The sequence below is a fragment of the Myxocyprinus asiaticus genome, chromosome 25 (genome assembly GCF_019703515.2).
Source record: "Myxocyprinus asiaticus isolate MX2 ecotype Aquarium Trade chromosome 25, UBuf_Myxa_2, whole genome shotgun sequence".
NCBI classification, from domain to species: domain Eukaryota; kingdom Metazoa; phylum Chordata; class Actinopteri; order Cypriniformes; family Catostomidae; genus Myxocyprinus; species Myxocyprinus asiaticus.
The window spans coordinates 42,904,859-42,929,979 of NC_059368.1; the positions used below are offsets into that span (position 1 = coordinate 42,904,859).

Sequence of the window (25,121 nt, forward strand, 5' to 3'; positions counted from 1 at the left end):
TCCACAGTAAGTAGAACTGAAACTGGAGCTGGCACGTTCAAAGATGTGAAACTATCACTGAAATTTCTACGTTATTTCCAGAAGTTGTTGGCTCATTATTATTTTAAAATTTGGTTTCTCCTACCCAACCATTTTACGATGATATCATTAGCACAATTAGGTTAAAGAATATATGACTATTTTATACAGCCCCCCCCCCCCCCCCCAAAAGATATGGTACAACATACTGTACATGTGAGTTTGAACCAATTCAGTAGAATAATCCATAATATGTAGTTAATTGCATTTTATTATATGTATGTAGCATTGTTTTTCTACTGCTGTCATGACACACCTGTTGAGAATCACTGAGACATTCTACACTTCTGTTGCATTTAATTAGTTTCTAATAGTAGTACAATTTCTGAACGGCGTTACAGGAAAGACTGCTGTAGAGTTGGTCATGAAGGGATGTGTTACTGGAAAAACTCATCTGCTGTTGCTTCATAATGAGAGCTGGTGAAGTGTGTGTACATTTGACCACTGTTTGACCTAAACATTTGATGGAATACCGCATGTGTTAGCAGTGGCATAGTCTGTATTTACTACAGCACATTCTTTGAGCACATGATATTACAGCCCATACATGGACACAGACAGAAGTCTGTAGCTTTTACTGGCCTTTCCTGAAATTAAATCTCCCAGTTGATTCAAAGTTATTAAAGTGAATTTAGCTTAATTGTATTAAGAATTCAGCATTTTGTTTATTTTATTTTTTATCCCATTGGTAAAAATAAATAAATACAAAAATAACAGTAATTCTGTAGTAAAACTCCGTACTGGACATTCAACATATGTCTGTGCTGAGCTGCAATATTGATCAGTGTTGCTCAACTCGTTCAGTATTAGGACCCAGATTTTACTCTGGCATCAACTGACGGCCCAACACAGAACCAAAATTGTTTCTTACAAAAGTAAACAAAACATCCTTAAAACAATAGTTCACCCAAAAATGAAAATTCTCTCATCGTTCACTCACTCTCATGCCATCCCAGATCTGCATGACTTTCTTCTGCAGAACCAAAACTTTGTGCTTTTTGGAGCTTCAAAGGCAGCATAAAAGTAATCCAAATGACTCCAGTGGTTTAATCCATGTCTTCTGAACCAAGATCAAGAAATTGGAGTATTCCTTTTAGAGGATTAAAAATGTCTGTAAACTAACTTGAGTGGATTAATATAAATTAAATAATGAAACATGTCCTGTGTCAGAAGCAACTTAATGGGATGCACTGAAAGCTACTGTATGGGGTCACATCTCATGCATTTAAAAAAATAAAATAAAATAAAAAATGGGAGAAAGAGGCTCTATTGGAATCCTTACTACACTGGAAAATGTACATAAACTGTGTCAGCTATTTTAATTGCCGCAAACGGAATACTGCTTGATCTAAGTTACAAATGTATTACTCGGATGAAATCAGAACAAAAACTTCTTATGAAACAACAAAAATTATCAATATGGAAATAGACCACATAAACTCCTTGCTCATGCCATTAAAAAAGACCAGACACATCATGTAATTGGCTCTATTAAGACCAAGGATAATATATATTATGACCCTTCTGAAATTAATCAGACTATAATTAATCGGATTATTTTTATTCTAGGTTGTACTCTGGAAAAACTATTTATTTCAAATAATTCAGAGGATTTTGTAAAAAAATTTTTAGAGAAGGTTAGTTTACCATCTTTGTCAGAATCTAATGGAGAATATCTAAATTGCCCTTTCAAATCTGAAGAGGTATAAATTATCAATAACTTGCCTCATAATAAAGTACCTGGTCCTGATGGCTTTACAGGGGAGTTTTTCTGAGCAGATTTATGTCCATTTTGTTTATGCCGATGTTTAACGAATTTGAGCAAAGGCATTATTCCAGATTCTATGAATACAGCTCAGATATATTTTGATTCTTAAAGGATAAAGACCCTTTAAATTGCTCCTCATATCACCCAATCAGTCTCTTAAACTCAGAATATGAAATCGTTACAAAAGTAATTGCTTCAGGACTTGTCACTCTACTCCCAAAATTTATAAAGCCCGATCAGACTGGTTTTGTTAAAGGTAGATCTGTCTCAGACAATACTAGGAGACTCTTTTACCTTAAAGATTATATTAAGTCACTTAAAATTCCTGCTTTATTGATTATAGTATGATGGAGAAAAAGCATCATAGAGTGGAATGGGCATTTTCTATTGTTTTATTTATTTTTTTCAGTTCTTGAGAAATTTAATATGGGTTCTATTTTTATAAATTTGATTAACTTTTTATTCATCCCCCAAAGCAGTAGTTACTTCAAACTCATTGAATTAGAAGATTTTTACTTTAACAAGGGGAACAAGGCAGGATGTCCTTTTTGTCCCCTTTATTATTTGCTCTAATTTTAGAGCCTTTGGAATCAAGTAGGACCAATATTAATATACAGGAGAATTTCCTAGATAATTAGATAATTTGCATCATAAACTCTTTTGTATTCAGATGATGTATTGCATTTTATGACAAAACCGGATATATCTAGGTCACCTCTTTTAAATACTTTCTTGAATTTGGACCTCTGTCTGGCTAGAAAATAAATATAAATCTTTAGCTTGCCCATTAAATCCTACTTTGTAAGACTTGCCACGAAAGCACAGTGCCCTTTCAAGATTACATATAAAGGCATTAATTACTTAGGAATTTTTATATCCCAATATAAAAAATCAATTTTATATTGGATTACCAAATTTACAAATGCATTATTGGGAAGCTGTGGTGGAAATTCTGTAATAAAGACTCAAAGACTGTGGTGCCTTTCTAATAAGTATTTAATGAACACACTTGCAAGGTGGACTCAAAACCATACGGAGACTCTAACTCAGACTGGTGGTGAACAATGAGCCTCCAAATTCTCTATCTTATATGGGCCCTAGGAGGCAGCTGGATTTCATCATTCAGCATTCCTGATACCAGACTCACTCTCAGCTAATAATTGGTTTCTTTCTGGGGCCGGCCACCCCCAGCTCCAACATCCAACCTACAAGGCCACTCTGTCTCCACAGGTGCAGGGAGTATGAGTTTTAGTCATGCACCCAGAGAGAAACACAGAAAAACACACAGTATATTCACTCGAGACTTAATGTATAATTGTGATTTACACAGTATATAGTATTAAAATGTATATTACAATCCCTCCTGTGAGCATTATATGCTCATACTAATGATTAGAAATTTTCCTCCTGATAAATTGATTCATAGCATAATCATCATAGTAATATCACATCTATTGCAATTGTATAGTTCATAAATCCATGTTGCCATAAGGGTCAATACAGTTACCATCAGTGTGCCCATGATTGTCCTCGGGCCACCCTTCTGGTGCTTAAGGGGTGTCATCTTGCCTCGCTGTTTCCACTGAGGGCCCTTCCTATGCTCAGGGCGTTGTTGGTTTCTTCACTGGGGCCAGGATTCGTGCCACTGAAAGTACATGCCCCCTTCTTTCCCAGAGTGGTGAAGAGACCCCTTTTGGTCGCCAGCCGAGGTTTAACGCACACCTTTTGACGGGCTGTCCTCTAATTCTGTAATCCTTTTGCAATGGCTAGCATGTATCCACGTTGCTCTCTCAGCGAACTTCACAATGGTTGTGGTTGTCAGCAGAACTTTGAATGGTCCCAACCACCTTGGCGACTTCCAATTCTTTCGCCTGTGATCCTTTAGCACCACCCAGTCTCCGTGCTCCAGATCATCCATTTTCCCTTTCACCTCTCTAGGGAGGGCTGCTTTCACCTTTCTATGAATATCACAAAGCACAGCAGAGAGGTTTACACAATAACGCAACATTTCATCCTCACACTTGTTCAGGCAGACAGCTGCATTTTTATGGTCCAATTCCTGTGTTAAGGGGCCTGCCAAACAAAATGTCAAATGGGTTCAAACCATTTTGTTTCCTGACATTTGCATTAACACCAGTGGTAATGCTTGAACCCAATTTAGTCCAGTTTCAACCGAACATTTGACCGATTTTGTTTTTAAGCATGCCATTTTCTCTTTCCAATGCTCCTCCACTCTTGGGGTGGTAGATGCAGTGTGTTGTCATATCTATTCCCAAATACTGACAGGTGTGATTTTAGGGCTTGATTCACAAGGTGGGTTCCATTTATCATTGCTAATTTTCCCTGGAATGCCCCATCTGGGTATTATTTCTCTCGTTAGAATTTTTGCCACTACACTCGCATCCGCTTTTCTAGTGGGGTATGCTTCCACCCACTTGGAGAACATATCTACAATCAGCAGGCAATATTTTTTGCCTTCTTGCATACTTGGTTCAATAAAGTCCATTTTGAAGGTGGTCAAATGGCTTTTCAGGTGGCTGATGTGCACTCATAGGCATCTGTTGCCCTCTTCCTACATTAAATTTGGCACACATTACACATTTTTTATAAAATATTTGGGCATAAAAGGAAAGGGAAAACCCCTTTTGTGAACCAATACCTATTTATTTTACTCAACATCCCTCCTTTTGACACATGGTCTACACTGTGTCAATTTTGCATAATGTGGAAATAAATGACATGGCAGGCTTGGTTTACCGTTTGGACCGACCCAAATACCGTCTCCCTTAGAACAGTCAGAATTCTTCCAGGTGGCTTTCTCCTCTGCTGTGGCTCTGCTCTGTAAATCAGTTGTGTGTGTGTGTGTGTGTGTGTGTGTCAGGTTGTGGAACAGAAACAAAACTATTGTTTTGAACTTCCTTTTGAGCAGCTTTCTTTGCTGCAGCATCTGCACATCAATTTCCTACAGAGATTGGATCGAGTTAGTGTGTGCCTCACATTTGCACACAGCGACAGAGGATGGTAACAGTACGGCCTCTAACAGGGCCGCCACCAGGGGTCCGTTAGAGATGGATTTGCCTGCAAATCGCCCCAAAATCATGCATCCCCCCCGATTGCATATGCCACTGTCTAATTTAGATGAGAAAAAAGCTACTGGCCTTAATTTTCCCCCATGGTCCTGTAGACTGAACAGAAGTCATGTAATCTCCTTTTTCGTCCACAGTCTGTACAAAAGGCTTAGTCATGTCAGGCAATTCCAAATGTGGGTGCAGATTGTAAAGCCACCTTCAGATAAGAAAAAAGTTTAATGTCCGGATTCAGTCCAAACTACTTTGTCATGTGCTTTCAATCCTTTACCATGTATCACTGCAGACAGTGGAGCCTCTATTTCTGCATTAGGGATTCACTGCCTGCAAAATGACGTCATTCCTAAAAAAATAACTTGTTTTTTGGTGATAGGCTGTGGAATGTTTTGAATGGCCAAAATTATTTTGGGCAAGAGGGACTTGCCCTCAGCTGTGATCACATGGCCCAGCAATGTAACTTGAGGCCTTACCCATTGCAATTTTGTTTTGCTTACTTTGTAGCCATTCTCATCAAAGTGTTTCAAAAGGGTCCGTGTGTCAGCTTTGCATGCCAAGAATGTGGGAGAGCAGAGAAGTAAATCATCAACGTACTGGAGCAGTGCACTATTTTGTGAGCACTCAAGGCATTCTAAGTTATCTTACAGGGCCGCATTGTAAATTGCAGGGCTTTCGCTATAACCCTGTGCCAATCTTGTCCAGGTGTATGTTTTCCCCTCGAAGGAAAACGTAAACCAATATTGTGAGTCTTTATCGACCGGTATGCTAAAGAAAACATTAGACGGGTCGATAACAGAGAACCACTTGTTATTTGATGGGACCTGGGACAGAATGGTGTGTGGGTTGGGCACATTTGGGGCATGCGTATGTACGGCAGCATTCACAGCTTGTAAATCTTGAACAAATCTCCATTCTACTAGCTGGCCAGCATCTTTTTTTTTTTTTTACTGGAAAAATTGGAGTACGCACTGGTGACGTTTGGCATGGCACAATTATGCCTGATTTTAATAATGAATCGAATACTGATCGAATTCCTTCCATGGCTTTTGTTTTGATTGGATATTGTGCTCTGCATGGCCGTAATGTGGATTTTGGAGTGATCACAACAGAGAGCTCAGGAGGGTCTTCCCCAGACGTGTCGTTGACCATTAAACATGTCTCCTCAACAATCTGAACCGTTCTGCCTACAGTAATGCCTAAGGGCATCTTTAATCTGTCGGTAGCCTGCTTAACATTGTATTGAACCCCTCTTTTAGTGTCTTGCCAATCTGTTTCAAATACACCAATTACGCACCCACGGTCCTAAATCTTCCCATTTAACATTAGCTGACTTAGCTAATGAAATATGTGGGCTAGCCACCGGAACATTGTAAAATTTTGCTCTTAGAGGCTCTGGTATCTGAATTCTGACCGTGCATATGTTATCTTTCCAATAAAGCTAATCTGTCTGTATAAAATCATTATTCACACAATAAAAAAAAAAAACATTTATTCTCAATCTTCATCACTTCCTTCTGACACAAGCAGTACAATGCAAGTCACCCTCTTGTAAGAAACCTAGTGTTCCCTCTGGTCAGTACTACCCTTTCTTTATTAGCCTTTAACATAATGCCCAGATTACACATTAAATCGCATCCCAACAAATTTATTGGGCAGCATTTTGACAGTAGGAATGAATGTTTTATAATTCCCTTCATATCATCTTCGATTGAAAGTGGCACCGGATAAAACTTTTACTGAATTACCAGTTGTCCCAATCATTCTAATATATTGACCACTAAATTTGGGTGGGGGTGTGAATTATTTGTTCATGATTACAGATTCTGTGGCACCGGAATCCGCTAAAAATATAATTGGTTTGTTTCCAACTGTCAGTGTAATTGTAGGCATAATTTTATAGGCTGAATTGGAAAGCATTGCATACGTTGTTCGTGTGTGTTATACTCTGACTCACGTGTCCTTTTGTCACCATCCCCTGTCCTCGGCTCCCCCAAGGGAGCCAATCCTCCTTTCGATTAATAGGTGGCGACAGGCACTCCTTAATGTGCTTTCTAATCTCTGGACAGTCTCTGATCCAATGATCTGTTGCCCCGCAGTTGAAGCAGCCTTTTTTTCTTCCTTCCTCTGTTCCTGCCTCTGCCCCGCCCATGCCTTCTCTGGCTCTGTTCCTTGTATTCTTGCAGTCTCGCAGCCGTAGCTTTCTCTTTCTTCTGTGTTTTCTCATTCATCAGTTTCTCAGCATGCACAGCTTTACAGTTTTCACATTGATTTTTCATGTTCTCAGATCTCAGTCCTTCGAGAAAACAGTTGCGCAAAAGCGCTTCCCATGGCGACATGGTATTGGTGTCTGGTGGTTTATCGATACCACAGTTTGCAGTGTGCACCTCAGACAGGCACACTAAATACTCAGTCACTGGTTCTGTAGGACCCTGCTTGCAGGAGGTGATCTTTCGTAAATCCATTCGTTTAATGTCGTTCCAATTCTGTTCAACAGTCCAGTCACCACCTGCACATGCATGCTGGTATATTATTTGCTTTATGGGTGCTTTTCCATGACAGGAAAATCAGTGGTCCTGGCACTGCAGGGCTGGCGGCTTGCGGCAGCTCCCCCTCTCCTGCATCATTTTCTGCTTGATTCAGATATTGTCCGGGAGGGGTCGAGTCCAGGTCTGGGTCACCTACATATTTCAGACACAGATTTTGTTAGTGGTCCCTGTCCCTCCCTGGTGCGTTTTTCTGTCCCTCAGGTTTGTTTCAGTTAACCAATCAGAAAATGCTTTCCAATTGCCCATAAACAAATCATGTTTTTCTGCTCTTTCTTAGCCATTTTCTCATGTTTTTCTTGACTTGCTTTTTCTTCTCTCTGTTTTTCCTTTTAACTGTTTCATCTGTCTTGTGCTAAAACTTCCAGTCTTTGGAAAACCACATTCAGCTACCCAGATCTCTCTAATTGAGCGCAGATGCTTGTTCTGTAATTAGTTAACATGTATTTACAATTTGGAGCGACCATATAAGGACAGAGGTCTGGACCTCCTATTGATGTCATTTATTTTTACTCTAATTGGATCCCATTACTGCAGTTTCAGTAGAGGTGATTCTCTAGCGGTTCCAAATCTGCCCTAGTAACCCGATGGTTAAAATAATTTCATCAATTATTTAGAATCCCTTTTATTCCAGCGATTTGGTCTTTTCCCCAACTGAAGATTTAAATTATCTAAGAATCACAGCGGAATTTATTCCAGCGTTGATCTTTTCTTAACTAAAGATTTCAATTTCTCCAATTGAGAATCACAGCAGAATGTCTTTTGCGGTCCCAGACCGGCTATTCCAGTGTTGGTCTTTCCTCAACTAGATAACAGTTATTAAAATGATCATCTGTTGAGAATCACAGTGGAATTCTTACCAGAAGGTCACCTTCCGAGTGTGTAGGTTTTCCTTTGTTCTTCGGATGGCACGTTGATCCGACACCGTACTCCACCTTCAGGTTTCTTTTATTTCTCACACTCTTTTTAGGGGAGGTTCAGGTCTCTCAGGGACACTAATCCTGACTGTGCACAGATTTATCCTTAAGCACAGAGTCCGTTGATGAGTCAGACGACCATCCTGTTCGTGATGCCAATTTGTGGTGGAAATTCTTTAATAAAGACTGAGGTGCCTTTCTAATAAGTTTTTAATGTCCACACTTGCAAGGTGGACTCAAAACCGTATGGAGACTCTAACTCCGACTGGTGGTGAGCAATGAGCCTCCAAATTCTCTAGCTTATATGGGCCCTAGGAGGCAGCTGGATTTCATCATTCAACATACCTGATAACAGACTCATTCTCAGCTAATAATTGGTTTCTCTCTGGAGCCATCCGACCCCAGCTCCAACCTCCCCAACCTGCCGCAGCCATTTGTTAGATAAGAGAAAAGCAGGTGGGAGTGGTACAAGGCCACTCTGTCTCCACAGGTGCAGGGAGTATGAGTTTTAGTCATGCACCCAGAGAGAAACACATAAAAACACACAGTATATTCACTCAAGACTTAATGTATAATTGTGATTACTAGGGGTGTGACGCGATCTCGTGCCACGAGATCTTGTGATATTAAAACGTGACTATATTTCTCGTTGAGGTGAAAAGCTGTCTCACGATATCAGCATGATGGAGTGTGAGGGTTAAATTAGCATAGAAGATGCCCCCGCCACTTTTAAATAATTTGTGTGGCAGAATTTTAGGTACCCAGTGGAAACAATAAACGGCGACAGAGTGACAGACAAGACACGAACAAAGGCTGTGTCTCGTTTGGAAGGCTGTGTCCTCCGGAGGTCGCATTTATCGGCTGCATAAGTCATCGAGGCTGTCTCGTTTCATATATATAAATATATAAATTATATTATATAAATATTTTTTTTTATTAATCTATTGTCAATGCCTTTTATGTATATGCCCTTACATTTTATTATACAATTGTTAACCTTTTTTGCATTCCCAATAAAAAAATGAAACGAGACAGCCTCGATGACGTATGCGGCTGACAAATGCGACCTCCGGAGGACGCAGCCTTCCAAACGAGACACAGACAATATGTAAGCACTGTAAGAAAATAGTGCCGTACACCGCGACTAACACAAGTACTATGCAAAGACACCTACAGAGCCACCGCAGCTCTCAACTAAAATCAACCAGGTCTGAAGAGACTCCAGACAGTCAGTTGAGTTTGTGGCAAAAACTTTTACAGTGCTTGCATATTGTTCTGTCTTTTACTGCATATGATAACTCATACTCAGAAAGTAGAACTGAAGTGACATTCATTACAAGATGATTGGTTAAAACATTTCAAAATGCACCTGCATTGTTTTGCATTTTGTGACTTTCAGTCGAATAAAAGACTATTTTTCCAGTCATATACACTACCGGTCAAAAGTTTTGAAACACTTGACTGAAATGATTCTCATGATCTTAATCTTTTGATCTGAAGGTGTATGCTTAAATGTTTGAAGGACAAAAATATAATTGTGCCACCATATTAATTGATTTCATTACAAAACTAAAATTGATAAAAAAAAAATTTTTTTTGAAATTGATGAAAAGCAATAAGGGCCAATAAGTGCCCAACATGGATGGGAACTCCTTCAATACTGTTTAAAAAGCATCCCAGTGTGATACCTCAAGAAGCTGGTTGAGAAAATGTCAAGAGTACATGTCTGCAAATTCTAGGCAAAGAGTGACTACTCTGAAGATGCTAAAATATAACACAGTTTTGATTTATTTTGGATTTTGTTTAGTCACAACATAATTCCCATAGTTCCATTTCTATTATTCTATTTTGATGACTTTACAATTATTCTAAAATGTGAAGAAAAAAAATATAATAAAGAATGAGTGTTTCAAAACTTCTGACCGGTAGTGTGTATAGTGTTAAAATATCGTCTCGTTCTTGTGAACCCAGTAACGTGTATCGTCTCGTGAGCTAAGTGTATCGTGACACCCCTAGTGATTACACATTACTTAGTATTAAAATATCTATTACAGCAGCACAATTAAGAAAAATGGCAACTTGGATCTTGATGAGAGGAGAATCGCAAGGGATTCAGTTGGAGTAGAGTCTCTCCTCACCTTTAGACTTGCGTTCCTTAATTTTCTTGGAGAAGTTAACTTTAATCAAACTTATTCCTTTCTCTAAATCATCTCCCATATATAATTGGAGAGACTGTAAAAAAAAAAAAAAAAAAAAATTATGGGGATTCTTTCTCAGACCTCTTTATATTCACCTATATCCTTTTAACTTTTGCTTTTAGCTTTATGTGAATTTTTTTTTGGAAATGGCAAACAGAAGGTATTACACTTATTTCATATGAATACTAAGATCATGAAATCCTTTCAAGAATTACAAACAGAATTTAGGATTGCTAAATCAGATTTTTATTTTTATTTTTTATATATCTGCAACTTTGAAACACACTCTTCTCTTATCTCTATGGAAAAGATTAGATGGCACCTATCTGAGCTTGAGGATCTTATTATAAATTCTTCATCAATAAAAGGTATTATTTCGAAAATATAGAAATGCATATCACCTACTACACACGCCTTAATCCCTTTTAAAAACCATATGGGAAAATGACTTATCTATTAATGACGAACACTGGATTAAAATTTGTAAATATTCTACAATGTCCATCAATGTAAAGGAGGCAAATTACCATTAAATACTATTTAACGGTGAGTAAAATGCATATGACTAATACAAATATTTCAGAACTCCGTATGAATCAGAACTTGATACTATTAATAAATGTTTTCTGGTCTTGTAAAGAAATAATAAAATTTTGGAAAAGTGTATATATAAGGTTACTGAATCAATATTGGGGATCACTTTTGAAATAACACATGATTTAAGCTTGGATAAACAGAAAGATGTATTGAATATTATTTCATATTATGCAAGAAAATGTATCCTCCTGTGGAAATCTGTAGAAATTCCAACTCTTGAAATGTGGCTTCAGCAGATACTAAGTTTTCCACCTCTTGAAAAGTTAACCTATGAACTTCCCAATAAGCAAGATTTGATAGAATTTGGTCGTCCTTGTACAATTTTATAAATTATAGAGAAACAATACTGACAGCCTAATGATCTCTGATTTTCAGGGTTTTTTTAATTTATTTTTTGTAAAAAAAAAATCAGAACTTAATTGAACAATATCTTGCATATTTTCTGTATTTTCATTTACAAATTGTTGCCCCCAGATATATTATAATCTAAGTTTCATGTGTAATGAAAATAATATCTATACGGCAATGCACCTTCATGTTCTCCTTGCCGATGTGTGTATCGATACAGCTGTGTCCACATCGTTATTATGCAGCACCTTCAAAGTTAAATAGTGTAGCCTATAATGTTTAGCACATGACGCAAGTTGGTTTTCAATCCCCTGAGCAGTAGTAGACCACCATATTTACAGTTGAAGTTAGTTTACATACACCTTAGCCAAATATATTTAAACTCAGTTTTTCACAATTCCTGACTTTTAATCGTAGAAAACCTTCCCTGTCTTAGGTCAGTTAGGATCACAACTTTGTTTTAAGAATGTGAAATGTCAGAATAATAGTAGAGACAATGATTTATTTCAGCTTTTATTTCTTTCATCACATTCTGAGTGGGTCAGAAGTTTACGTACACTTTGTTAGTATTTGGCAGCATTACCTTTAAAATTGTTTAACTTGGGTCAAACATTTTGGGTAGCCTTCCACATGCTTCTCACAATAAGTTGTTGGAATTTTGGCCCATTCCTCCTGACAGAACTGGTGTAACGGAGTCTGGTTTGTAGGCCTACTTGTTCGCACACGTTTCTTCAGTTCTGCCCACAAATTTTCTATCAGATTGAAGTCAGGGCATTGTGATGGCCACTCCAGTACCTTGACTTTGTTGTCCTTAAGCCATTTTGCCACAACTTTGGAGGTATGCTTGGGGTCATTGTCCATTTGGAAGACCCATTTGAGACCAAGCTTTAACTTCCTGGCTGATGTCTTGATGTTGCTTCAGTATATCCACAATTTTCCTTCCTCATGATGCCATCTATTTTGTGAAGTGCACCAGTCCCTCCTGCAGCAAAGCACCCCAACAACATGCTGCTGCCACCCCCATGCTTCATGGTTGGGATGGTGATCTTCAGCTTGCAAGCCTCACCCTTTTTCCTCCAAACGTAACAATGGTTATTATGGCCAAACCGTTCAATTTATTTGACAGAATTCGTCTTCTTCCTGAGCGGTATGATGGCTGCGTGGTCCCATGGTGTTTATACTTGCATACTGTTGTTTGTACAGATGAAGATGGTACCTTCAGGCATTTGAAAATTGCTCCCAAGGATGAACCAGACCTGTGGAGGTCTGCAATTTTTTTTTTCTGAGGTCTTGGCTGATTTCTTTTGATTTTTCCCTTGATGTCTAGCAAAGAGGCACTGTGTTTGAAGGTAGGCCTTAAAATACATCCACAGGTACACCTCCAATGTACTCCAATTAGCCTATCAGAAGCTAATTGCCTAAAGGCTTGACATCATTTTCCAAGCTGCTTAAAGGCACAGTTAACTCAGTGTATGTAAACTTCTGATTACCTGTAAACAATTGTTGGAAAAATTACTCATGTCATGCACAAAGTAGATGTCCTAAACAACTTGCTAAAACTATAGTTTGCTAATATGGAAGAGTGGTTAGAGTTTTAATGACTTCAACCTAAGTGTATATGAACTTCTGACTTCAACTGTAAATGGTATCTAAAATGATACTTTTATTACTGCTGGCAAAGCTAAAATCTAAAATATATGTGCATTTTCGCCTAAACCTGGCATTTGGGAGTAAGACATGACTCGTGCGATATCTAAATATTGCAAAACTAAAGTACTGCGTGACACTGAACCTCCATCTACCAGTACATGGTGACTATTATATAAAAGCAATAAGGCACTCTAGGCTGTTGCATATTGGGAATATGGTCACGGCTGAAGGGTCGTGCCTAACAACACAGTTCAACGGTGAATATTCACAATATAGCACGGCCTCTCATGCCTTATTGCCTAAATAAGGGTGTATTTTCAAGTGAATTGCTCACCCTGTAGAGCCCTGGATGGGCATTTCAATTCTATGGAAATCTGCGGAACTCTCATAGTCCTGCCCATCAGTATGAAATTCGGCATAATTTGATGTAGCTGAGGCTGGTTGCACCAGCCATGTGTAAGTTACAGCTTTCAACTTTCAGTACAACTAGTTATACTGTGGCTCTAAGTTACAATTTATGCACTTCTAAATATATGAGCGTTGCACTATTAAACTTGGGTGAAACGTTAACTTTATATTTACGAAAGCCAGGAGTAACGGTTGGAATAAACATGTAAACTGACTACATGACATTAATGAGCTTTAATCCTTTCCACATATACAATGGTGTTGACATGTACCTTTTGTTAACATGTACGAAAGGAAACATTATGTAAAATAGCTGACTTGGCGGTTCTTCAGCATGAAACCGATCTTAATGGTGCATTTTCTGGTATGCGTCGCCCAGTGTTACTGTCATGCAAAGTTTTATATACATATAAAGTATATAGGATATTAAAATGAATGTCAGTTTTTTTCTGTCTGTTGTATTAGTATTTATTAGTTGTTTATTATATTTACTTTTATCTCAGATTTCAATGTAATTTATTACTGTTGACAGTTATGTGAGACAAAGGCTAGAACATCAACCGTAACAAAATAAAACTGAAATGCGTGGCTTTTCAACGCTTTTACAAATTTGAAGGCTGCTTATTGGATCAATACAAGTAAATGTCATGTTACATTGTGCTTTACAGAGAGTGTACAACCCATGAGAATTGTGTGCCTCCACTTTTATGACTACAGTTATAAAGGATAATGTGTAGTGTAATGGAGGTGTGTTAGGAGGGTTTCTTCATCACTGTAGGTCCATCAGGCCATGTGCTGTTGTTTTTCTGTTAGTTCTCAGTTCAGGGAGTGATGTCAGAGTGTGTGATCGCTCTGGGTGGAAGTCATGTGATCAGACCTGCACTAGTTCAGCTCCTCATGTCTCAGATCATTCAGAGGGCACAGCACCTGTGGGACACCTGTCAGGTAAGTTACACTAGTCAACCAAAAGAGCTGTTCAGTCCTCCCGTGTCCAACTTACTGGCTATCTCTGGAAGTCATCCGAGCAGATTTGTAGTGGTTTTTAAACTTCATCATAAACCTGTTCTGGTAATGTATTTGAAGAACAATGCCACTCTGGATATTGACAGTCTTGACTCCCAGAGATTCACAAGCTGGATGCAGTAAGACTGCATGGGCAAGTTTATTTAAAAATATTTAATTCCTCTTCTTGAAAACATGGGATAATATGTACAGTGCTGTGAAAGAGTATTTGCCCCCATCCTGATTTCTTCTGTTTCTGTGTATATCTCAGACTAAATTGTTTAAAACATTCGAACAAAATCTAACATAAAACAAAGGCAATATGTGTAAACACAAAATACAGTTTATAAATGATGTTATTTATTGAAGCAAAAAAGTTATCCAATAACAACTGGGCATTTGTAAAAGTATTTGCCCCCTTACTAACTAAATCCTGAAATCTGTGAAACTGCATTCATAATGGGGTTCAGCTGGACTAGACACACCCAGGCCTGATTACTGCCAGCCCTGTTCAATCAAATCAACACCTAAATAGAACTTTTTCAGCAGCTTGAAGTAGGCTAAAAGGTCTCACCCAGTAGCACACTATGCCAAGGTCGAAAGTAATTCCAGAAATGATGAGGAAAAAGGTAACTGAAATACATCAGTCTGGGAAGGGTTACAAAGCTATTTCAAAGGCTCTGGGACTCCAAAGAATCTCCAAATGGAGAAAAGTTGGCTCAGTAGTGAACCTTCCCATAAGTGGCAGACCTTCCAAAATTCCTCCAAGAGCACAGCGTCGACTCATCCAGGAAGTCACAAAAATGCCAAGGATAACATCCAAAGAACTTCAGACCTCTCTCGCATCAATAAATGTTCATGACTTCACTATCAGAAAGACACTGGCCAAAGATGCCATCCATGGAAGAGTGGCGAGACACAAACCACTGCTAACCCAGAAGAACATTAAAGTTCATCTGAATTTTCCTAAAACACACCTAGATGATCCTCAAACCTTTTGGGAGAATGTTTTGTGGACTGAGTCATAAGTGGAACTGTTTGGAAGACAGGGGTCCCGTTACATCTGGCATAAATCAAACACCGAATTCCATAAAAAGAACATCATACCTACAGTCAAGCATGGTGGTGATGGTGTGATGGTGTGGGGATGCTTTGCTGCTTCAGGGCCAGGGCGACATGCAATAATTGAAGGAAACATGAATTCTGCTCTCTAATTGAATATCCTAATGGAGAACGTCCGGTCATCAGTTCGTGCAACTGGATTTTTGCAGCAAGAAAATTATCCAAAGCATAGGAGTAAGTCCACCTCTGAATGGCTCAAAAGAAGCAAAATTCAAGTTTTGGAGTGGCCAAGTCAAAGTCCTGACTCAAACCTGATTGAGATGCTGTGGCAGGACCTTAAATGGGCAGTTCATGTGCAAAAACCCTCCAATCTTGCTGAACTAAAGCAGTTCTGCAAAGAAGAGTGGGCCAAAATTCTACCACAGCATTGTGAAAGACTGATCTGAAGCGTTTGGTTGCAGTTGTTGCTGCTAAAGGTGGCACAACCAGCTATTAAGTTTAAGGGGGCCGTTAGTTTTTTACATGGATGATATAGGTGTTGGATAACTTTTTTTGCTTCATTAAAAATAGATATATTTGAAAACTGTATTTTGTGTTTACTCAAGTTTAATGTTATTTCGTTTGATCTAAAACAATTTAGTTTGAAAAACACAAATAGAAGAAATCAGGAAGGGGGCAAATACTTTTTAACAGCACTGTTAATAAATGTTGTAAATGTTTGAACATAGCAGCACCATCAACAGCCACGTTTTGTGTGCAGAATGTGAGTTTACATACTTGATGAATAATGTGTAATTCATCAGACAGATGTTGTGGGTCTTTTGTAGCAATTTGTTTGCTGGCTTTTGCTGTCACTTTGTGAATCATCTCCAGTTACACATGCTCCACACTGTCTTTGTGGTTTCATAATGGTTATTCCAGCCTCTCCGAGCCATTTACTTGTACTCTACATTTATACATTTGACGGACACTTTTATTTAAAGTGACTTACAGTGCAGTCAAGATATACACTTACTGAGCACTTTATAAGATATACCTGTACACCTATTTATTTGTGCGATTTATCTAATCAGGCAATGGCGTGGCAGCAGTGCAATGCATAAAATCTTGCAGATATGGGTCAGGAACTTCAGTTAATGTTCACATCAACCATCAGAATGGGGGAAAAAATATGATTTGGACCATGGCATGATTGTTGGTGCCAGACAGGTTGGTCGATGTATATTTGTAACTGCTGATCTCCTGGGATTTTCACATAACAGTCTCGAGAGTTTACTCAGAATGGTGCCAAAAACAAACAAAAAAACATTCAGTGAGCAGCATTTCTGTGGACAGAAACACCTTGTTGATGAGAGAGGTCAACGGAGAATGGTCAGACTGGTTCATTAATATCAATCAATCGTTTGAATGCCACAGCCTGTTTGAATATTGTTGCTGACCATGTGCATCCCTTCATGTTCACAATTTACGAGGGCTGGGAAAAGAAACGATTGTTACAAATCGCAGTTCTTGAGCAAAACGATTTAAATCATCTCCTTGATGAAAAATTAGATTTGTTTATATTATTTGTTTATATTTATATTAATGCTACAACGATTAATAGATAAATATAGGAAGCTATATTTGTACAGAGTTCCACACTAACAGGTTTTCTCTCTGAGAAGTTTTGTCTCTTTAATTCTTTGTTTAGTCCTTTAATGCACCGCTGCTACAGCCATCAAAGCACCGTTTGTTCACTGTTGTACGTCAGAATCCACCACTTGATGTAATGCTCCTGTTATTATTATGCATAATCCAAAAGTTTATTTGAGAGGTGTTGTGGAGAGTATTTGTCAGAAGTCATTCTGCAAATTCTGTCTGACACTTCTTTAATAAATAATTTAGCTGTAAAAAGACTCCTCAAACTGTTGGATGCCGTAAGCTACATGTCGTGCCCCACAATATTTAACAGCCAGGGTATTCATGCGCAATGGCAGATAATTTCACACATTTACCTGCCACTGTCGAGAAGACGCGTGCTTGAGGAAACACACCTGATCATATTTTGAAGAACAGATGAAAGAAATGCCGATGATATTTGTGTCTGAAATGCTTTCTAGTTCAGAAGTTCATTTGCGCTTTGGTGCCAATGCGCACAGCACTATCGGGTCTCGCGTAATGCGCAAATTGTGAGTTCACTTTTTTTTCTCTGTCAGTCATTTGGGAGCAGTTTGTAAGAATAGTGTTGTCTATGAGAACGCTGCATAGGATCTCAGACTATCTCAGGATGCATATACAACATTGGGACTACAGGTGAATTGTCATATGTGTCATTAATTCAGTACAGCCCCAAATGGCTCTTGAACAAGTTTACTCTTTGGCCTCCAATTGTATGTTGCAATGTAGTTTTAAATTGGTAGTTTTGCACATCCCTATATTTTACCTGCAAATTATATATTACAAGTGAAAAAATTTCATTTCAGACACAACTGTTCTTCAATAGACATTTATTTCTGAGAAAAAGGAGTTCGTTTTTATCTTTTTAGAATTTTTTTATATCAAAACATCAAATCACAATACTTGCACAATCGCAATATCACAATACATATCGAATCGGCTAGGAAATATTGTTGTAATATCGAACTGGGAGGTTTGTGTCAATTCCCAGCCCTACAATTTACCCTTCTTCTAATGGCTAATTCCAGCATGATAATGCACCATGACACAATGCAAAAAGTCGTCTCAAACTAGTTTCATGAACATGACATTGAGTTCACTGTTCTTCAGTGGCCTTCCCAGTCACCGGATCTGAATCGAATAGAACACCTTTGGGATGTGACAGAATGGGAGATTTGCAGCATGAATATGCAGCTGACAAATCTGCAGAAATTGTGTTATGCAGTCATGTCAACATGGACTAGAATCTCAAAGGAATGTTTCCAACATCTTGTAGAATCCATGCCACAAAGAATTGAGGCTGTTTTGAGAGGCCCTACCCAGTAGTAGTATAGTGTTCCTAATGAAGTGCTCAGTGAGTGTACATTCATCAGTCTGTTTGTTCCCTGGGAATTGAACCCATAACATTGGCATTGCTAGCTGCTCTAGCAATTGAGCTACAGGAACCCAATAAATAGGCACTCGAGTGCTCGGAAGTGATTAATCAACCATGTAAACGCAATAATGGCATGACTTGCCTTTTCAAAACATTTCACACAGATTGATTGAAATTCTTTAACAACTAGGGATTGGAATCATAAAGAATTGCTTTATTCTGGTTCTGATTCAAAGGGAAAAAAATGAGTCTGTACCCATAGTACACAAAGCAATTTTCTTTGTTACTTTTGCTAAATCTGCAGATTAGAGCCAACTAGTGCAGAGTCCGTCGACTAACACCAACTCCTATAGACTGAAAATTGTGGCCATTATGTACACCAGAGTGAACAACACTTGTGCTTCAGTGCGTCACATGCCATAATTCAGCAGATATGCATGTCCAGGAGAAGGCAACCATCTGCTGCTTCGAACTTTTTTTTTATTTTTATTTTTTTGAGGAGACAGCTGGTTGTGAGCAATGCATTTGCAGCCCTGCTTATGTGGCCTGCCACTTGTGGGGGGGGGGGTGTGTGTGTGTAAGTGTGTAAGTGGTTTACGAGGACTTATTTTTAGGTTACAAACTGGTAATTACAAGGGTATTATGCTATAAATATGGTTTGAGGACATTTTCTAGTGTCCCCATAATTCAAATCGCTTAAACATACTAAACAATGTTTTATTGAAAATGTAAAAATGCATAAAGTTTTTTGTGAGGGTTTGGGTTAGGGTTAGGGGATAGAATCTATAGTTCGTACAGTATAAAAATCATTGTCTATGGAGAGTCCTCATAAAGATAGCTGCACCAGTGTGTGTGTGTGTGTGTGTGTGTGTGTGTGTGTGTGTGTGTGTGTGTGTGTGTTCCCCTTTTCTCCCAATTTGACATGCCCAATTCCCACTACTTAGTAAGTCCTCATGGTGGCGCGGTTACTCGCCTCATCCGGGTGGCGGAGGACAAATCTCAGTTTCTTCCGCTGCCGAGACTGCCAATCCACGCATCTTATCACATGGCTTGTTGTGCATGACACCGTGGAGACTCCGCATGTGGAGGCTCATGCCATTCTCCGCGATCCACTCACAACTTACCCAATTGAGAGCGAGAACCACTAATCACGACCACGAGGAGGTTACCTCATGTGACTCTACTGTCCCTAGCAACCGGGCCAATTTGGTTGCTTAGGAGACCTGGCTGGAGTCACTCAGCATTCCCTGGATTCGAACACGACTCCAGGGGTGGTAGTCAGCGTCAATACTCGCTGAGCCGTGTACCCAGGCCGTGTGTGTGTGTGTGTGTGTGTGTGTGTGTGTGTGTGTGTGTCCGTCCAACTGATGCTGTTGTCATGTTTAAATTGGTAAAAACGCACATGCTTTTTTTATTTTTTATTTTCTGAATAAGTGTGGACCGTAGTACAGGTTTTGTACACACTCGTGCACACTGTACCACAGTTTAATTTCAACCGGGCTCAGAAGACTTCCAACAGGTAGTCTCAAGTTCAGTAAAAAAAAAAAAAAAAATTCATATTGCCTTTTTTTTTTTTTTATGCAAACCGCAATCCGGTTCGGACTAAAATGCCAGTGTGAAAGGCCAGTAAGAGTCATTTGTTCGTGAATCTGACTACAGTCGTCTCAATGAAATGTGACCAAAAAGGCCTCATTTTGTGATAGGTTACAGCGTTGTTTTCTGTGAGTCATCAGACACAATTTGTGTCAACACTATTCATGGTGGCTTTGAAACCAGGACAGCAACAGCGCTGCTGAGATAAAAGGCATTCACATAGGATGCATTCTCCCTTTCAAAAAGCTAGACAGAGCGCAGGATCTTGAGGGTTGTTTTGGCTGGCACACAGCATTTATGCAGCCGTACTAAATGCAGACGTACCATTTGACTTTTTATACCAAACCTCATTATAATGACTACATACTAAACCAAACCAAGCCCTACCCATCATATAAAACATTAATTGTTTGAGTTATTTGAGGAGGTCCTTAAACTCTGGTGCATATTTGTGCTGCCGCCTGCAATTTTTCACAGTCAGTCAGTCACATTTATTTATATAGCACATTTAAAAACAACAGCTGTTGACCAAAGTGCTGTACTATTAAACCAGTTAAAGAAATATAGCATTACAAAAAGCAAAGCAAACCATACACAAATTTTGCTACATATAGTGGACTAATTGCCAAATATTGGTCTAATTTTTCAGAAAAAGAAAAAGAGAAAAATTATCCAATTATTCATAAACTATATTGTTTTTGGTTGCGTTCTTATGATGAACAGAATTTTTTTTATTTTGTTTTTTATCATAACTTTGTTAGCATGTAATTCTGGTTCTTTTCACTCTTTCTTTGAAAAGTCGTATTTTATTCCACTAAATGGCAGCAAGCACTAGAAAAAATAATTTTCTCTCTAACACATTCCATCACAATTTACAGATCTGAAATGTAGGTGGCGCTCTAACGAATTTCAGCCCTCACAGATATACTCGTCCAAAAGACATTGTCTAATTTTCACTTCATGCACCACCCTCATTGTTTCATTGAATATCTTGGCATCTGAGTGGACTAGAAGCTGAATCTAGATGTCAATAGAAAGCTGAGATTCTCCTCTTTGCGATGATACAGTATATAATATTTTATATATCAGTAATTAAAAATAATTATTTTTTATGATTTGTTTAGCATGCTTTTTTTTTGCTGGATGGCGTATTTTGTTCTGGACATCTTAGATATAACATTGGATTATTCTGCCAAGCAAGCTCATATACAAGTAAAAATGGTGTTTTTTTTTTTGCTTGAGGTATGAGTAAACAAAGTTTTTGTCTACTTTGGGCATACAGCAGCAATGATCCGCACATAAATAAGACGTATGTATTTGATGTCTTTCAAAAATCATATATAATGTTGTGATTCTTTTGAACATTTTTCGAACTGTTAAGGCAACAAAATGACATTCCTGAGAATAAGAGCTTTCATTTGATATGACTTGTCTATTTATGTGCTATGTGAGACTTTTATATTCATATTAATATTTCTACCCTATTACCTCTAGGGGACGCTACTTAGTGGCGCAAATGATTTCAGGCCTTATTTTGTTATTTTAGGTAACATAAATGCAAAAGTGATGGTATTCTCTGAAAAGTTCAGATTAAAAGCTTTCAAATGATTCCTCATATGCTTAACCTATATATACAGGGACTTTAACATTTACTCAATTCGTGATATAGCGCCCCCCTGTGGATCCATAGTGTTTAAGGTCACTGTTAAAAATAGGTTTTGTCAGATTTAGATTACTTCTGGGAATAGTAAATACACCCACATGCACACACTAGCCTGCACAAAGATCAAAGCACAGAGAGAAGTACTGCATAATGAAGAGACTTTTCAACTCAAAGAAACAAGCAGGTTTACGCTCAAATGTATTATGTTTTTAGCTCCATGCTGTTGTTTCTCCCCTCAAAGATAGTAAAGTATATAAAGCAACATTATGCAGTGTGTGTATATATATGTGGCATATGTGATGGTAGTGTTTGTGTTGTGTAGCGGTCCAGTGAGGAGCATCATGATGATGTGGAATGGATCTGCTATGAGAACTCATTCTATGTGTTTTGGCTGCTGGAACATCTCGCTCAGAGCCCTGAAGATCATCATGATGTCATCCAGGAGTTAGTGAAACAGCTGGAGACTTTGGCTCTGCGTCTGTCTGATGAGTTCCCGCTATTCTCTCTGTACATGTGGCGGATTGCTGGTCTCTACAGGAATGCACAAACATGAGCAGACTCGCTGGGCTCACTGCTCACCATTCCCTCTTTCCTGAGAGCTCCCTTACAGGTAGTGCCTGATATAAAAAAGAAGAGACACAGACATGCATTACCTACGGGTTTAAGAACACTTAAATATATGTAAAGCACATAACAGAGACAACGTTTATGACTTCACTTCTGTTTCTGTATAAAAGGTGAAAAATGATGCTGTTAATAACCAATAAACCACTTGGTTATTATTGTGCTCTTAAGAAGTCTTTGTGTTTATGTTTGTGAAGTTCTTATACTGAGCATCATCTATAGCAGAGGCCATCAATTATTAAAGGAGTATTCTGGGTTCAAAACAAGTTAAGCTCAATCAGCAGCATTTGTGGCATAATGTTGATTTATCTCAAATTTATTTCAACTAGTTCCTACTTTTCTTAAAAAATAAATCTGTGTTGCTGTGAGGCACTTAAAGTGGAAGTGAATGGGGCCACTCCGTAAATGTCGTTAACATACCGTTTCAAAAGTAGTACACCCACAAGATGTAAACAATGTGTGTTAGTGTGATTTTAGTGTGATAAAATTGCTTGCTAGCCTTTTCCGTGTAAGGTTATATTCAATTTTCACAACTTTGTTGCCATGGTGACTTAACCCTGGTAAACAACGTTTTAAACAACTTTACAGCTCAGATAATACACACATTTTACCAGAAGAATGAATGTAAGAGCTTTATAAAAAAAATTATAAGCTTCACATTTCTGCCATTTTAAACCCTTCAAAAATTGGCCCCATTCACTTCCGTTGTAAGTGTCTCACTGTAATTGTATTTATTGATTTAAGAAAAGGGGGGGACGAGTCAAAATTATTTTTTGTGATCATGAGACCATGAAAACAATTGTTTCCTACTATGACAAGACAATGAATTTTGTGGGATCATCTCTCCCAATCAGAATGTCGTAGAGACATAGGGGCGGTCTCATTTCACTCGGTCTACCAATCAGTCTTTAAGTATCATCTTGGAAATGGTGTAGCCACGCCCTAGCAACCATTTAGAGCACTCTAGCAACCAGCCCTGTTGACTTCCATTAAAAATGGCTGAGAGGGATCTCTTCAGAACAGAATTTGTAGACACTTGGCGATTTGGATCTTGAGTCAGGTTAGTAATCAGCCAATAAGAATCTCTCTGGTCACTGGCTAGCCACACCGTAGCAACCATTTAGAGCACCCTAGCAACCAGCCCTATTGACTTCCATTAAAAATGGCTGAGAGGGATATCTTTGGAACAGAATGGACTACAGACGTGACAGTTGGCTAGTTTCACTTGGGTGAGCAATCAGCCACGCCCTAGCAACCACTTAGAGCACCCTAACAACCAAATCCATTGACTTCCATTCAAAATAGGCTGTTGTACTTTTTGTCCACCAGAGGGTACCACACGACAAGAAATGTCTTCAAAGAGTATTAACAGTTAATATTGAATTATTTTGCCATTCAGCCACTCCTTGTAAATCAGACAAATAAATTATTACATTTACAGCTTTTTTATTCTTATTTTCTCCTTTCGAAGAATGGATTCTTTTTGTCAGTTGCTTTGGAGAAAAGCGTCAGCTTAATGAATAAAGGTAATAACAGGGTTCACACAAGGTCCTTAAAGTGCTTGAATTGAGCTTTTCGAAATTTAAGGTCTGGAAAACATGGAAAATCGGTTTGTTTTGTGGAAAATTAAAAATGGAATGTGTACGCGATTTGTACAAATTATAAAAAAGTATTTCAAGTCTATAATGATATTTGTAATATTCCCTGCAGGCAGGACACAATCCGCCCTTGATTGGAAGGGCTGTGTGACTGACAGTACAGCTGCCTTCTAGTCTAAATTAGTGTTAACATTGGAGTCCCCCTCCCCCACCCTTTACAACTACCACTGCGGTGGATGAATTTTATAATAATTAAGTGACATTTTGTGTGCTCATTTTTGTTAATCGGCTAATTTGAACCTTAGTAATGGTCATGGTTTAGATAACTATAATGCCTGGTCAGTGTAAATTCAATCCATCATAGCTGGACATTGACACTTTATGGTTGGCTCTTGCCAGACACGAGCAATGTTCATAGAACTCGTTGTAAGATACGCAAAAAAGACTTAAGGCTGTCGAGTATGGAGGAGGCCACTGAAGAGCCACATAAAGTTGGATCGTCTTCAATTCGTGACTTTGTGGGACATCCATCACTTGCGAGAGAACAGGTAAGCATACAGAGCAGTTAAGTTAAAACTGGGGGTGCAGTAGTAGTGTGTTGTGCTGCTTTTTCAGCAAGTAGTGGAGTACCGTCAGTGTCAAATTACTATATAACGTTTAAGTGATATTCATTTATAAGGTGTTACTAGTGACGGGTCGTTCATTTTGAACTAATATTTTATATGATTGTATATGCACTCTGAGACCAGTAGTTTCAGAGTGATTCGTTCATTATTTTGTAGCTGCACGTGCGTAAAAACCGTGCTCGTGTTTCTTTCATTTTAAAAACATTTGGGGGGGGGGGGAGAGATGTACTTCCATTTAGCTAATTATATTATTTGTATGAATTAATCTCATGTTCATATGGATTGCTATTAAAAGTATTTGTAGTTACTTGTATTTTGCAAGAATGTATTCA

The 25,121-nt window shown here is 38.4% G+C and overlaps 1 protein-coding gene and 1 long non-coding RNA gene across 2 annotated transcripts in view; one reads left to right on the forward strand and one right to left on the reverse strand.

The window, feature by feature from the left end:
- Positions 1-22,553, forward strand: part of mei4 (meiosis-specific, MEI4 homolog (S. cerevisiae)) — a 48,683-nt gene extending 26,130 nt beyond the window's left edge. The window contains exons 5-6 of the mRNA XM_051655086.1: positions 14,404-14,535; positions 22,264-22,553. Of these exons, the coding sequence (XP_051511046.1) occupies positions 14,404-14,535; positions 22,264-22,494 (363 nt within the window). The 3' untranslated portion in view covers positions 22,495-22,553. The remainder of the gene's footprint in view (positions 1-14,403; positions 14,536-22,263) is intronic.
- Positions 2,831-8,650, reverse strand: LOC127415886 (uncharacterized). Its single transcript, XR_007893000.1, has 3 exons — positions 8,333-8,650; positions 6,884-7,607; positions 2,831-5,131 (listed from the first exon to the last, which is right to left on the reverse strand). It is a non-coding gene; the product is annotated as an uncharacterized LOC127415886 (long non-coding RNA).
- Positions 22,554-25,121: the final 2,568 nt, after the last annotated feature.